General features: G+C 38.6%; 2 protein-coding genes across 2 annotated transcripts; both read left to right on the top strand.

The window, feature by feature from the left end:
* The first annotated feature begins 129 nt into the window (after nucleotides 1-129).
* On the top strand, nucleotides 130-15,616 carry LOC124299743 (esterase E4-like). Its single transcript, XM_046753077.1, has 8 exons — nucleotides 130-308; nucleotides 9,914-10,211; nucleotides 11,718-11,853; nucleotides 13,035-13,380; nucleotides 13,538-13,900; nucleotides 14,637-14,797; nucleotides 14,869-15,191; nucleotides 15,279-15,616. Exons 1-8 carry the CDS (start codon nucleotides 284-286, stop codon nucleotides 15,445-15,447), a joined length of 1,821 nt encoding a protein of 606 aa, XP_046609033.1. The 5' UTR covers nucleotides 130-283; the 3' UTR covers nucleotides 15,448-15,616.
* LOC124299748 (esterase FE4-like) lies at nucleotides 2,560-7,611 on the top strand. The gene is made up of 7 exons (XM_046753084.1): nucleotides 2,560-2,938; nucleotides 3,790-3,925; nucleotides 5,151-5,496; nucleotides 5,707-6,069; nucleotides 6,239-6,399; nucleotides 6,471-6,793; nucleotides 6,893-7,611. The coding sequence occupies exons 1-7, from the start codon at nucleotides 2,670-2,672 to the stop codon at nucleotides 7,059-7,061; spliced, it is 1,767 nt and encodes a 588-aa protein (XP_046609040.1). The 5' UTR covers nucleotides 2,560-2,669; the 3' UTR covers nucleotides 7,062-7,611.
* Nucleotides 15,617-16,156: the final 540 nt, after the last annotated feature.

The raw sequence follows: 16,156 nt of genomic DNA, 5'->3' as shown, positions 1-16,156 counted from the left end.
CTCGATCGTTTTTAATCATAGTGGGCAACGATTTTATAAAAAGTTAAAGAAATTGTGTACGAAAAAAAGTATTACCATGTCAGTAATACGGGTATGTTAAATTTGTGAATTTGATTTGAAATAAGCTTAAACGTACTTAGAATATTGAAATAATGAAATGATTAGTCAAATTTACAGCGCGCTCTCTGTCGAAAATCTGGAAGACTGATGCCAAGCGGATTTCCGTCAGTTAGTGCCGGTAGTGCACGGTGAGTCAGTCGGAAAATTTGACGTATAACACTCGATGCTGTTCTCTTACGCGGATGGTGGTGAGTACTGTTAGCATTGGGTGACACGATTAATACCATAGTAAATTACTAAGTGCAGGCATAAGGAAAATGGGTGCAATGTTAAGGGGGGCTGACGCGCCTCAAATCAGCTCTGTGAAATAACGAAGTGAAAAGGTTGCTGATTTTTTTCAAAAATACTACGTGTTTTGAAGATCAAATTCGCGAAAGCTCAATATTTTTGGAACATGTCTTCATTGTTTTCACAATTGAGACTTGTTTCAAATAAATATGGTACCAAGAAATCTAGACGAGAGATTCTTGGAAATAGTCTCCAAAATATGTGATAATATCAGTAACCCGTTGTATCGAAAATTATAAGATTTGATGGGTTTTTGGCAAAGAAGAAGAACACTCGAGAAACAGTGTTTTGGGCATAATTTAACGATGTAAACTATTGTTTGTACGTTTTTATTGACAAAAAATAATTCAAAACCTCAATATTAGCACGTGAGCGTGAACACAATTTCAAGTTTGTTCGACTAAGTGTCGGCTGTACTAGTAGATAATTGTTCAGATTAGATTCAGTGCCAATGTCATGTACTGAATTCTTCGCCCCGCAGATAGAAGTGCAGAACATGACGATCTTGTAGGGAAATGTTTATTTATGTAGTTTGCGTATCACGAAGCGTTATACTGTAATCTACGTAGTACGTAAATCTGTTTTCTCACATTTTCGATCTATGAGAAGAAGTACCAAGTATCAATTCATCAACGGCCGCGTTGGTATAACGTAAAAAAAGGGTGTGAGTCCAACAGGTGAATTAATCGCCATGTGTATCCAATTTCACGGAAATATGCCAAATCCCAGTCAATCGAAGTTCTTCAGAAATCACGCCCGGACGTTGCAATTATAATATTTTGGATATTTTTGTGGTAAAAGTATTCAAACAATAGTTCATATTGTTAAATCATGACAAAACACCGTTTCTCGAATTTTTTTGCTTACCAAATATCCGTCAACTACTACAATTTTCGATACTCTGGTTACTGATTCTTTCGCGTTTTTGGGAGAATATATCGAACAGTCTCTCGGTCGGATTCCTAGGCACCTTCTTCATTTCAAAAATAGCAATGCTCAGAAGAATAATGAAATATTCGAAAAATGTTAAGATCTAGCCATGCAAGTGATCGTTTCAAGTAGCCTGGGTACTGTGTTTAGTGGAAGACTCAAGCGTCAGACACCGAACCCGTAGCATGGGTCAGCGGTGCAACACATTTTCGTTGCTTTGATTCACTCAATCACAACCCCGTTACGTGGATTAGCAGTACTATGCAATCCGATGTACACATGATCCGGAAATTGATCGAAGTCACTCGAACGGCTTTGATCCACCAATCGCGATGACTCTATTGTGTCAGAGCATAAAGCTATCGTTTCTCGTACGTGTACTTCATCATCCGACTATTTTGTTCGTCAGTACAAACTAATCAAGAAGTAATTCTGCTCACACACTATCAATCGTTCTAATGAATTATCTGTTGCTAATCAAAACTCACAGCGCAAACAAGACTACGTAATAAGATGTTCGAACTGCATAATAATTTCCACCAAAAAAACAATGTAAGAAGTAATCCAATTATGAGTAATATTTATTACGCAGAACACCACTGTGAGCACGAAGGGATCAAGCACAATTTAACTATGTAATTTTGATAGTAGCAGCTTTAATTTTGCTTGGAAACACTGAATACAGAGTTCCCGCCCGTTTTGGTACTGGGTGTTATAAATTTTCACGTCTAATCAAACAGCATGTCGATTGAAACCGATGTTGCTAATGAACCAGATCTTGACGGAGTCATTCAGAACGTCACAGTTTTGAATTCAAGAAGGCTCACATGATTATAACTACGCCAGAATTACGTATTCTGTTCGTGTTAATGTGAAATCCTCTTGTTTTTATCAGACATTTGTACCTTTGATTATCATATACCTAACTTGAGTGATGAATTGCGGGATTTAAATATTTGATTGTTCCATGTGTGCACTTACATGGGGGCGGCTTTTTATTACTTTACACGCATCAAAAACGGCCTTCGAACCGGCGCTGCTCGGCTTTATTATTCTGTTATCTCACATGTGAATCCAATCTCACCACACTACCTCATAACAAAACATGAATTATATTATTTGTATATACACTCAGTTTTATAGGACCGCTAGACAAGGAGGATTTAATTCCCGTCCGCATTATAAATTGAGATTTTTTTGTGAATTAAACTCAAGGCGTTGTTACCAAACTACATTGTCTCTAATTATGAAAAGACATCTTTTCTTCTCGCAAGATAAAATAACTCAGGCTGGTCTCTTTGGCGAGCATCACTTAGTGACAGCAAGTGATCATGTTTGTATGTAAAGTTGGCTCGCGCTCGTGCTGTTGTATAGCAGCCGCGTGTGTGCTGGTGGCTCTTTTGCTAATCGCTTTCCTGACAATCTTTGGTGTTATTCCAATTGAAAATGGGGACATTCCTGCTGGCGAGGATTGGATGCGTCCGGAAACGACGATACCTCAAGGAAGACTCAGAGGTATAAATATGGTCACACACATTGGCAGAAAATTCTCTGCCTTCATTGGAGTTCCGTTTGCCGAGCCACCGATTGGAGATCTCAGGTTTGTAGGAGTAATTCAGAGTTACAAGTCATCTATTGCTGCATAGGTGGTACAGAAAACGTTGCCCGGACACCCGGACTGAGTTCAAACCTCGACTCGCCGATTCGGAGCCTGAACGACGTTAGCTGTGTTACAATTTCTGCGAGCTATCGCTCAGGATCTCACCGACAAGCTGGAAATTTGAACTCAAGTCCTCCCCTTCCGAAGTCTGGCACGTTAGGAACCACGCTATTACTTACAGTAGTAATATACGGTATCCATAGTAAACTGATACCGGTACTTGTGATAATAATGTAATTGATTGGGCAAACTTTGGTTCGTATCATCCGAAGATACAAGCAGTTAATATACATCAACACGAGTTGATAATGCAGTGAGGACTTCTCACCCTCCCGAGCTCATACCGTGCATTTTTTTGCTGTTCAAAATGCATGGTATGAGCTCGGGAGGGTAAAACGACCTCACTTTATTGATAAGATTTTTTTTCTCAGCAAGAAGATATTGACCAACCAAATAAACAATCAAGGATCCGTAGATACGTACTGAAACCACATTGTTTTGCCTAGATTTACGTACTTTGCTTTTACACATCTCGATTGCTTCGAGAGTCCGCTAAACCATCGGTAATATCAGCTCTCGACAGATTTTCTTTGGATCGATCTGCATTGATCACAACTCGTAACACTAAAATACATAATTGAATGTACTCGACAGAATAACATGTTCAAAATCTACGGCGAAGAATTGGCGGAATTATCTAGCCACATGCTGGCCGAAGAATCACCTATCATTGGGAGTTTAATCGTCCCAAAAATACGGAAACATTAATTTCTTCCATTATTCCAATCCAGGTTTAAACAAGCCGTACCGCCGGGTCCTTGGAACGGGACTCTAGATGCCAGCCGCATGCCTAACGCATGTATTCAGAACGAGAAAAAGCTCATAGGGGATGAAGACTGCCTCTATCTCAATGTCTATACGCCGCAGGTATATCGCAATCGTGTTGACTATATTTTGATACCTGGAAGAAGTTATAGTTTTACCATCATCGTTTCAAATTTTCTATCTCGAGAACTGTACTAGTCGTATCAAGAGATTCAAGGATTTTCAATTGAAAGTACAAACATTTTGAGATTCATCTGTTTTCAGTAGTGAAACACCAGTTTAGGCTATCGTCTGATCCAACAGCACACAAGTTTAACTGTTCATTTTACATACGATTTCAATACTGCCAATCAAATTGAGACAATGTAGAATCGATTTAACTGTTCAGCTTTGTTTTGATTCGTACCCACCCATTTGTTGGTAGACTTGTTTCATGTCAGTGGCATCTTCATTGCTTCAGAAATCAAACTTTCGCTCACAGATGTTTGAAGATTATAGCGTGTGTCGGACGCGCGGATGGGCAATTTCATTTACATCAGTGGCGATATCTGATTCGTGTGATTACAGCGCACGCTTATTCATCAGAAATCGCCCACTTTCCGCACTAGCAACGCAATATACTAATTGTCACACAGCTGGGTACGAAATACAGCATATTTTTAGTGCTTTAGATTAAATAAGAAATTTCTCTGATTACATCGTGGAGGTTGATTTCCAGAAATAAACAGATCCGTAATCGTTTGAATTTTTTCAATGATACCTCCAGCTCTTTATCGTACTTCAAATATTTTGGTTCGGACAACGCTACAGAAACTGAAACTTTAGATCTCATTGGGAAATTTTCTACGCAGTTCGAATCTCTGATATCATCTCCTTGTTTGCACGTAATGAATCAAACTGTTGTAGAACACTACCAATAATCGAAGTCATGCAGTTTTCGTCCATCGATCTTGGTTTCTCCTCGCTGTTCCCAGCTCCTTAGGCTGCGTACAGACTAGAGCATTTTTGCGTGCAATATACTCAAGTTTGGACGTGGGTCCAGAAATGCATGTTTATTGCTGTCAGCCTGCAACATTGCGATAGACGTATAGAAGAAGTCAGTAGATGAAGTGCAAAAAACAAGTGTTCTCTCGGCATGATACATAGTTTCTACTTCATTCTTGGTGCACCTACTTACTTTGCTATCATTTCTTAATTCATAACATGAAGAATTGAATGAGACGGGTACACGGTGATTATTTAGAATCACGGTCTACGGTCGGATTACATTAATGAATTCTAGAATGAAAAAGCGAGTAATTACTTTTTTACCATTTCTATCGCAAAGCTCCCTAGTAGCCAAAATGCTACGTTACTGCCAGTGATGGTCTTCGTCTATGGTGGACAATTCAAGTTTGGAAGGAGTACTCCTGACCGATGGAGTCCAGGATTTCTTCTTAATAAGGACGTGGTTCTCGTAGTTCCTAACCATCGTTTCGGGATACTCGGATTTTTGAGTACCGGCGACGAAGTATCGCCGGGGAATAATTTACTTAAAGATATAGCTGAAGCTTTGAGATGGACCCAACGAAACATCAAGTATTTCGGTGGTGATCCAAATAAAGTAACGCTCTTCGGTGGAAGTTCAGGCGCCGCCTGCGTTCGCCTTTTGACCTTATCTCCTTTAACAAAAGGTGAGCAGAGTTGCTTACTTGAATTGAAATAAACCTATGGTATTCAATCATCATCTTCCAGTGGTGAATGTGCCCGAGTTATTGTTACTACAGCGAAGCTGATACTTTTAATTGTAAGAGAGTTCAACAATGGCATTGAATTAGTTTTCACTAAATAGATATTAAATACTCGGCATTTCAACTTGACGAATAACAGCACACTTTTTTCAGGACTCTTTCACCAATTCATGACACACAGTACACCACAACTCTATCCTCCTGTTCCTGAACCGTATACGGTGGCCGCCACGCGTGCCATGAAGTTGGGCGAATACCTTGGTTGTCCAACCAACACGTCAACCACCCTTGTTAACTGTCTCAGGACTTTCAATGGGTCATATTTGTACGAAACAGACGTGCTGTTGAGGGATGTAAGGACGGCCAGGCCTACTGTTTGGTATCCTGTAGTCGAACCTGACGTAGAAGGTGCACTTTTTACGGATACTCCAGCGAATATCATTGCCAATGGAGAACAGCATGATTTGCCGTGGGTGGCCCTTGTAACTAAGGAAGAAGGAATTGTTGTAACTGCAGGCAAGTATGGGTGAATCAACGTGAAATCACGAATATTCCTATAGGTGTATATATCGCACAGAGATGTCAGGTAACATACCAGGCTCTGCATATTTGAAGAAACTTTATCGGTAGTCATTTTTTCTTGGCGAATAATTTTTTTTAAACTTGCACTTGTTCTTCATTCCAGTGTACTATGATAGGCCGGACTTGTTCCAGCAAGTTTTAGACAACATTGACTCTTACCTAATCAGCGTCTTGAGACACGACGTTTGGTCAGCCGATGTAGATGCCCAAACTGCTGCTCTCAAGTCTCGTTACTTGAACGATCTAACTGCAGACAGAAAATTGGTGAGAACTGGAACAACTGACGATCAAAGTTCAAATTTTATCAGATAAGGTATGATTGATGTTGCTTTCAGCTACTACACAATTTGACTGACATCATAACCGATTACGAGTTTACATACTTTAATTACAACGAGGTCAAACAACGTGCGAACAACTTTGCTTACAAGAGTCCCGCATACCTTTGCACTTTTGACTACCGAGGCACTTTCAGCCATAGCTATCCGCTCAGTAATGGTAACACGGAGAATTGGGGCGCGGCGCACGGAGACGAGCTGCTTTACCTCATTCCTGGACCACGGGAAACGTTTGGGCCACCGGGCTCTGAGTACACTGAGACTGACATAAAAGTGATCGACGCTGTGGTGGAGCTATGGACATCGTTTGCTACCAATGGGTGAGTATCAGGCCACGACTTGATAAAAGACACCACGTCACAACCCTAGTCACGTCACGTAGTGTATCAACTATATTTGACTATACAACACATTCTCAGGTTGCCGACTACTGCAGCTCTCAATGACAACGCGATTTGGGAACCATTTTCATCAGACGAAAAATATCTTCAGATCGGTAACGGCAGCGATCCTGGAATTCAGCTTAAAAGTGGTTTTCACGAAGAGCGAATGCAGTTTTGGGACAATTTCTTCGCTGCTACAAAGTAGATTCAGTTCGAACTGCGGCCCCTCATCAGAATTCGTATTCTTTGTTTCAAAATAGTTTGTTGTGACTTACCCGTCGGGGAAAGTGAAGGGGATGTAGGAATAAATGTTTGATGCCTATCTTAGAATGCAATGTACAGAATTTAGTTTGAATACCTGATAATGATAATATTGTCACATAATGCGTATTAGCAGTAGATTTTTTATTGATCTACCACCCCCATGTCGTATATATAACGTTCGGTATCATTGTCAGTGTTTCATTGAGTAATATCAACCTGTGCCCTGGGATGTCTATTTGTAGCATTAAAAGTATGCTTCGATCGTTTTCAACTATAGTGAGCAACGATTTTATAAAAAGTTTTGGAATTTGTGTCCGGAAAAAAGTATTACCATGTCAGTAATACATGTTTGTTAAATTTTTGAATTTGATCTGAAATAAGCTTAAACGTATTTAGATTATTAAAATAATGAAACGATTAGTCAAATTTACAGCGCGCTCTTTGTCGAAAATCTGGAAGACTGATGCCAAGCGGATTTCCGTCAGTTAGTGCCGGCAGTGCACAGCCAGTCAGTCAGAAAATTCGACGTATAACACTCGATGGTGTTCTCTTACGCGGATGGTGGTGAGTACTGTTAGCATTGGGTGACACGATTAATACCATAGCAAATTACTAAGTGCAGGCATAAGGAGAATGGGTGCAATATTAAGGGGGGCTGACGCGCCTCAAATCAGCTCTGTGAAATAACGAAGTGAAAAGGTTGCTGATTTTTTTCAAAAATACTATGTGTTACGAAGATCAACTTCGCGAAAGCTCAATATTTTTGGAACATGTCTTCATTGTTTTCACAATTGAGACTTGTTTCAAATAAATAAGGTACCAAGAAATCTAGACGAGAAATTGTTGGAAATAATCTCCAAAATATGTGACAATATCAGTAACCCGTTGTATCGAAAATTATAAGATTTGATGGGTTTTCGGCAAACAAGAAGAACACTTGAGAAACAGTGATTTCGGCATAATTCAACGATGCAAATTATTGTTTGTACGTTTCTATTCAAAGAAAATAATTCAAAATCTCAATATTAGCACGTGAGCGTGAACACAATTTCAAGGTTGTGCGACTAAGTGTCGGCTGTACTAGTAGATAATTGTTCAGATTAGATTCAGTGCCAATGTCATGTACTGAATTCTTCGCCCCGCAGATAGAAGTGCAGAACATGACGACCTTGTAGGGAAATGTTTATTAATGTAGTTTGCGTATCACGAAGCGTTATACTGTAATCCATGTAGTACGTAAACCTGTTTTCCCACATTTTCGATCTGTGATAAGAAATACTAATTATCAATTTATCAACGGCCGTGTCGGTGTAACGTGAAAAAAGGGTGTGAATCCAACTCGTGAATTAATCGCCATGTATATCCAATCTCACGGAAATATGCCAAATCCCAGTAAATCGAAGTTTTTCAGAAATCACGTCCGGACGTTCCAATGTTAATATTTTGGATATTTTTGTGGTAAAAGTATTCAAACAATAGTTCATATTGTTCAATCATGTCAAAACATCGTTCTTCGAATTTTTTTGCTTACCAAATATCCATCAACTACTACAATTTTCGATACTCTGGTTACTGATTCTTTCGCGTTTTTGGGAGAATATATCCAACAGTCTCTCGTTCGGATCCCTAGGCACCTCCTTTGTTTTAAAAATAGCAATGCTTAGAAGAATAATGAAATATTCGAAAAATATTAAGATCTAGCCATGCAAGTGATCGTTCCAAGTGGCCTGGGTTTAGTACAAGACTCACACGTCAGAATCTTCACCTGTCATATGGGTCAGCAGTGCAACATATTTTCGTTATTTAAATTCAGTCAAACACAAGCCGGTTACGTGAATCAGTGGTACTGTGCAATCCAATGTTTACATGATACTGATATCGGTTGAGGTCACTTGAACCGCTTTGAGTCACCAATCGCAATGACTATGTTGTGTCAGAACATGTAGCAATCGTCTGTCGTACGTTTACTTCATTAGCTGACTATTTTGTAGATCAGTAAAAATTAATCGTAAATTACCCATTTTCTTGACAACTTAGGGAGATTTCATAAATCATTAAACAGTTCTGAGAGAGTCAGTGTTTTCGGTCAGATCGATTACACGTAAAATGCCCCATATATAGTTACCGTAATTTTGCAAGTAGCTACTTTTGGAAAAAATTATTTCTAATAAATATTAACTATCGGTAATTGGCGGTCTGATTCAAAAAATTGAAATTTCGAAATATGACCACTGGCACACATAATACGATCCTAATGATTGGCCCCACGCTTTCAGTAATTCAGTGACTGTCAACCTTTGAATCTCTGAACTTCCAGTATTGTACATTTTAATTATTCTGAATAGCAATTATCTGCATATACCGAGATACTATAGCCTACATTATAAATTAAGAGATCTAAATTTACCATAGATTTAAACCCTCAAACGGTACACTAGTGCGAATTGTAAAACATCTCAAGTGGCTCACTTGGCAACTCGGAGGCAAATAAACATATGTATAAATGCGTGGTGTATACGCAGGAAAAACTTTCAAAAGTAATTCCAAGAGAAATGACAACGTGTTGAAATTTTTGCTGGCGCAAATTTGCACGGGTCTATATCGTTTTAGGGATAAGACGGGTACTATCTATTTTGATTCGACCAATTGTACAAAGGTGGGTTCTCATGCGCGTATCTTGGAATCACATTGGGGATTTCGTTCAAGGCCTTGTTACTACACTATATTGTATTTAATCGTGACGAGACATATTTTCTTCTCGCAAGATAAAATAACTCAGGCTGGGCTCTTTAGCGACCGTCACTCAGTGGCAAACAGTAATCATGGCAGTAGGTACGATAGCCTCGCTCTCGTGCAGTTATAATGCAACCGCCTACCTGTTAGAGGCTCTTTTACTCAGCACTTGTCTGACGAACTGTGGTAATAATCCAACAAAAAATGGGGTGATTCCCGCTTGCGAGGATTGGACGCGTCCGAAAACGACGATACCTCAAGGAAGACTCAGAGGTATATATATGGGCACACACCTTGGCAGAAGATTCTCTGCCTTCATGGGAATCCCGTTTGCTGAGCCACCGGTTGGAGATCTTAGGTTCGTAGAAGTAATTCGAAGTGATAAGTTATCTATAGCCGTACAGGCGGAGTTTAATATGTATGCAGTGAACAACTTATTTATACTTTTTACACACGATAATATACGGTGTAGGTAGAAAACTGAAACTGGTATTCATGATGATGATGCGATTGATTGGTCGAGTTTTGGTTTATGATGTATTCCACGGATACACATATGTACAAGTAATTTGCATCAACACGAGTTTTCAATGCGGTGAGCATTTTTTCCTCATCTGTGCTCATACGATGCATTAAAAAAAAAAAAAATAAATAATCGGAGGACGTATATGGCAGTTCTTAATTTTTGTTCGTGACCTTACGATAGCATAAATTTTTATCGGTAAGAATTTTTTCTCTTATTAAGACAATGTATTACCAGATAAGAAATCAAGCATCCATACCTGCTCAACCATCGTTCTGCCCACGTTTGGGTACTTTGGTTTTACACATCTCAATTGTTTTTGGAGTTCGGTAGACCAACAGTAGGCTGAATCCATCTGAAATTATGCAGGCCAGCGGACATCATATTCAATAATTACTCGTAACTGAAGTTTCTTCTTTGCCCAAAATAAGCGGACACATATATTTTATTATTACCAAATAAATTTTTCACGTGTAATAACGATTTTTTAAGATTTTAAGGTAAATATGGGTTTTTTATAATATTTAACGTATAATTTAAGGAATTTGCATCTGCAGAGTAATGAAGAATTGAATTATATTCAATGGAGGAGGCCTTCTTATTCTTAATACTACTCAAGAGCGTATCTAATCACGTAAATACGGCCGCCAAATGAAAATAATTATAAAAATCAATATCTCGAAAAATAATAATAAATCGATATTGCCGTTCATAGGGTATATAGTGTATACTCCCTAACGAAACATACTAAATTTAAAAAAAAAAAACTTTTTTTTTCTTCAAATCGCTATATTTTTGGCAATTTTGCAAATTTTTTAGATTTTGATATCTGAATTGACAGAGTGGGAGATTTTACGTATCCCAAGCAAAGAGTTTTTAGCAAAGCTCCAAATTCCGAAATTGGCGGTCACATTTTTGAAATTCTACGTTAAATGTCAGACAAACCCATGTTTACCTTATAGTCTTGAAAAGTTGTTACCGGGCGTGGAAATTTATTTGGTTGATGACCAAATATACGTATCAGCTTATTTTGAGCGAGGAAGAACATACTTCAGTTACGAGCAATTATGGAATATGACCTCCGCTGACCTGCATGATTTGAAATGGATTCAGCCAGTAATAGCTCTCGACGGATGTTCTTTGACTTGATCTGCATTGATCGCAATTCCTGGCACTGAAATACACAATTGAATATACCCGAGCGAATAATATATTCAGAATGTACGTCAAACAATCAGCGGAATTCTCCAGCCTTAAGTTGATCTGAAAACCACCTGTCATTAAGAGTTTAATCGTTATAAACATAAGTAAACATTAATCCCTAGTTGCATTCCAATCCAGGTTTAAACAAGCTGTACCAGCGGGTCCTTGGAACGGAACTCTGGATGCTGGCCATGTTCGCAATGCATGTATTCAACGCGAATACGAGATGATGGGGGATGAGGACTGCCTCTATCTCAATGTCTATACGCCGCAGGTATAACGCAATCGTGTTGAATATATTTGGATATCTTGAAAAAGCAGTGGTTTTATTTATTTATTTTATAAATAAATATAATTCATTTGAAACTCTTTATGTTGAGTACTAGCCGTACCAGGAGATTAAAAAAATTTCAATCGAAAGTACAAACATATTGAAATTGACTTGATTTCAGTATTGGAACACCATAGTGCTTACACTATCGTCTGATCGATGAGTAAACAAGTACAGCTCTGTTAATTTTACATAGGATTCGAGTACTGCCAAACTTATTCGGGAAATGAATAATTAGTTTTATTATTCGGCTTTGTTTTGATTCGTACTCTACCCTGCAGTTGATGGACTTTTCTTACGTCAGTGGTACCGTCATTGCTTCACAAACCAAACTTGCATTCACTGGTGTCTGAAGAATATAGCATGTGTCAAATGTGCGGGTGATATCTTACATAAATAAAAATATATAAATCGCCCACTTTCCGCACTTGCAACGCAATATACCAATTTTCACACAACTGGACATAAAATATGGCATATTTTTAGTATTTCTTATTGGATAAAAATTTCTGTGGTTACATCGTGAAAGTTGATCTCGAGAATTAAACAGATCCTTAATCATTTGAATCTGTTCATGAACATTTTTGTTCGGTGATCGCTAGAAAAATTAAAAATTTAAATCTAAACGGAAAATACTCTCACGCTCTCAAACTTCTGATATCAATTTCTTTTTTGCTTACAATGAGTCAGACTGCTGTGCAACATTACCAAAAATCGAAGTCATGAAGTTTTCGTCCATCGATCTTGGTATCTCCTCGCTGTACCTAACTCCTTAGGCTGCGTACAGACTAGAGCATTTTTGCGCGCAATATACTCAAGTTTGGACGTGGGTTCAGAAATGCATGTTTATGCTGTCAGCCTGCAACATTGCGATAGACGTATAGAAGAAATCAGTGATTGAAGTGTAAAAAACAAGTGTTGTCTCTTTATGATACATAGTTTATAGTTTATTGTTAGTGCACCTATTTGCTTTGCTATCATTTCTTATATTAATTCATAACATGAATAATTGAATAAGACCCGTGCACGGTGATTATTCAGAATCACGGTCTACGGTCGACTTACATTAACGAATTCTCAAATGAAAAAGCAAATAATTCGTTTTTACCATTTCTATCGCATAGCTCCCTAGTAGCCAAAATGCTACGTTACTGCCAGTGATGGTCTTCATCTATGGTGGACAATTCAGGTTTGGAACGAACAATCCTGAGCGATGGAGTCCACAATTTCTTCTTAATAAGGACGTGGTTCTCGTAGTTCCTAGCTATCGTTACGGAATACTTGGATTTTTGAGTACCGGCGACGAAGTATCGCCGGGAAATAATTTGCTCAAAGATATAGTTGAAGCTTTGAGATGGACCCAACGAAACATCAAGTATTTCGGTGGTGATCCAAATCAAGTGACTATCTTCGGTGGAAGTTCAGGCTCCGTTAGCGTTCACCTTTTAACTGTATCTCCTTTAACCAAAGGTGAGCAGAGTTGCTTGGTTGTATCAAAATATACCTATGGTGTATTTTAATTGTGAGAAAAATCCATAATGGCATTGAATTTGTTTATTTATTCTCACTAAATAGACATTAAATAGGTGGGATTTTGGCTTGACGAATAGACGCACATTCTTTACAGGGCTCTTCCACCAATACATGACACACAGTGCGCCGGGAACCTCGCCTCATGCGCCTGAACCATATTCAGCGGCCGCGAGACGAGCAACTAAGTTGGGCGAATACCTTGGTTGTCCAACCGACACGTCAACCACCCTTGTTAATTGCCTGAGGACTTTCAATGCATCATACTTGTACGATACAGAGGTGATATTGAAAGAAATGAAAGTGGCCGGATATCTTGCGTGGGCTCCCGTTGTAGAACCTAACTTAGAAGGTGCATTGATTACGGATAGACCAGAGAATATCATTGCCAATGGAAAAAAGCATGATTTACCGTGGGTGACCCTTGTAACTGAGGAAGAAGGAATTGTTATGAGTGCAGGCAAGTATGGGCGGAACAACGTGAAGCTACAATAATTTCTATGGTTGTCTCTCAAGGCGATCCTTATTCAGGGCTTGAACGATATTTTCATCATTCACCCCACAAATCGGCTCCAAACAATTCAAAAACAATTCACTAATTTTTTCAAATATTTGTTCGAACTTCAACACCTGCCTGTGAAGGGGTGGATTGCCCTATTTAAAATACACGTGGTTTGGTCATATTCACAGTAAATGTTTTATTGTAAGATTAATAATGTTAAAGAAAATTTATGATCGAGAGTTTTTAATGGGCATTGACGCTATTATCTGACAAAAAATTCACGTCACCGTACCAGGTAATCTAGACGAACCGCACACCCTCTCAATCTACTTAAAAGTGACTGAAAGAAACTAAAAATGACCAAAAGTCAGATTGAGAAGGTGTACAAAGAAGGTGGCTGAAACACGTGTATTTTGAATGGGGTAAATCTGCCCACATATGGACAGATAGTGATTAGAGCTGAGATGAAAATCTGAAACAATTAGGCCATTGTTTTTGAAATATTTGGAGGCGATCTGGGGGGCGAATGATAAAAAATTCTTTCCAGCCACGAATAAGAACCCCCCTCACGTCTATATCACACACAAATCTCAGGTTACACAGAAGACCCTGGATATTTCAAGAATTTTTATCAGTAGTCATTTTTTCTCAGTAAATGATTCTTTCTGAAACTTGCACTTGTTCTTCATTTCAGTGTACTATAATAGGCCAGAGTTGTTCCAGCAATTTTTAGACAACGTTGACTCTCACTTAGTCAACATCTTGAGATATGACGTTTGGTCAGCTGATGTCGATGCCCAAACTGCTGCTCTAAAGTCTCGCTACTTGAACGATCTAACTGCAGACAGAAAATTGGTAAGAACTGGAACAACTGACGATCAAAGTTCAAGGTCCATCAATTAAGTTGTGATTGATGTTGTTTTCAGCTAATGCTCAATGTGACTCGCATCATCACCGATGGCATGTTCATCTACCCTATTCACAAAGAAGTCAAGCAATATGTAAACAACCCTGCTTACAAGAGTCCCGCATACCTTTGCACTTTTGACTACCGAGGCACTTTCAGTTATAGCTATAAGTTTAGTGATGGTAACACCGAGAATTGGGGCGCGTCGCACGGAGACGAGCTGATTTACCTCCTTCCTGGATCAAAGGAAATATTTGCGCCACCAGGCTCTGAATATACTGAGACTGATTTGAAAGTGGTCGACGCTATGGTCGAGCTATGGACATCGTTTGCTACCAATGGGTGAGTATCAGGCTACGACTTGATAAAAGACATCACGTCACAACCGCTTGTGTATCGACTATATTTGACTATGCAACACATTCTCAGGTTGCCGACTACTGCAGCTCTCAATGACAACGCAATTTGGGAACCATTCTCATCAGACGAAAAATATCTTCAGATCGGTAATGACAGCGATCCTGGAATTCAGGTTAAAAGTGGTTTTCACGAAGAGCGAATGCAGTTTTGGGAAAATTTCTATGCTGGCAGAAAGTAAATTTAGTTTGAACTACAGTTCCTAGTCAGAATCCGCATTTCTTGCTTCAAAATATTTTGTTGTAATTTACACCTTGGGGAAACTGAAGGTATACTTATCTAAGAATGTCATGTATAGAATTTACTTCTAATATCTGATAATTGTAACGCATCGATCGTATTACATAATGCATATTCGTAGTTAATTTTTCATTAATCCATCACCCATAGGTTGTACATACAACGTTCGTTGTTATTTTATCTGTTTCAATGAATTATCAACCTATGCCCCCGGATGCTTATTTGTGGTACTGAAAATCTGCATCGATCGTTTTCAAGAATTCAATTTACAGTGAGCAACAATTTTATAAAAAGCTGAACTTATGCGTAAAAAAAGTGTTACTGGTATTAGTAATACGTGTTTGTTAGAATTTAGAACTTGATCCTAAATAAGCTTTAGGGTACATAAAATATGAATTTTGTTCGGGCAGCACGTTGCACTGAGTTTTCGTTACACCGTTTTCACCAAACATTGCCGATCATGGCTACTGTTCTCTTGTATGAATTTTGTGACATTATAGTAACAACGCGCAGCATTTCATGACTCATAGAAAATTCTTCTCAAAATGTTATTCTATTGGACAAATGAAAATGCTTTTAATTCCATCTGAAATTAAGAATTTAACATTAGTATTTAAAATGAATTACATAATGTGAAATGACACGCATCG

The sequence above is a fragment of the Neodiprion virginianus genome, chromosome 3, assembly GCF_021901495.1.
Source record: "Neodiprion virginianus isolate iyNeoVirg1 chromosome 3, iyNeoVirg1.1, whole genome shotgun sequence".
NCBI lineage: Eukaryota > Metazoa > Arthropoda > Insecta > Hymenoptera > Diprionidae > Neodiprion > Neodiprion virginianus.
Note: the sequence above shows the minus strand (reverse complement) of the source record. Positions and strands in the feature narration are given on the sequence as shown.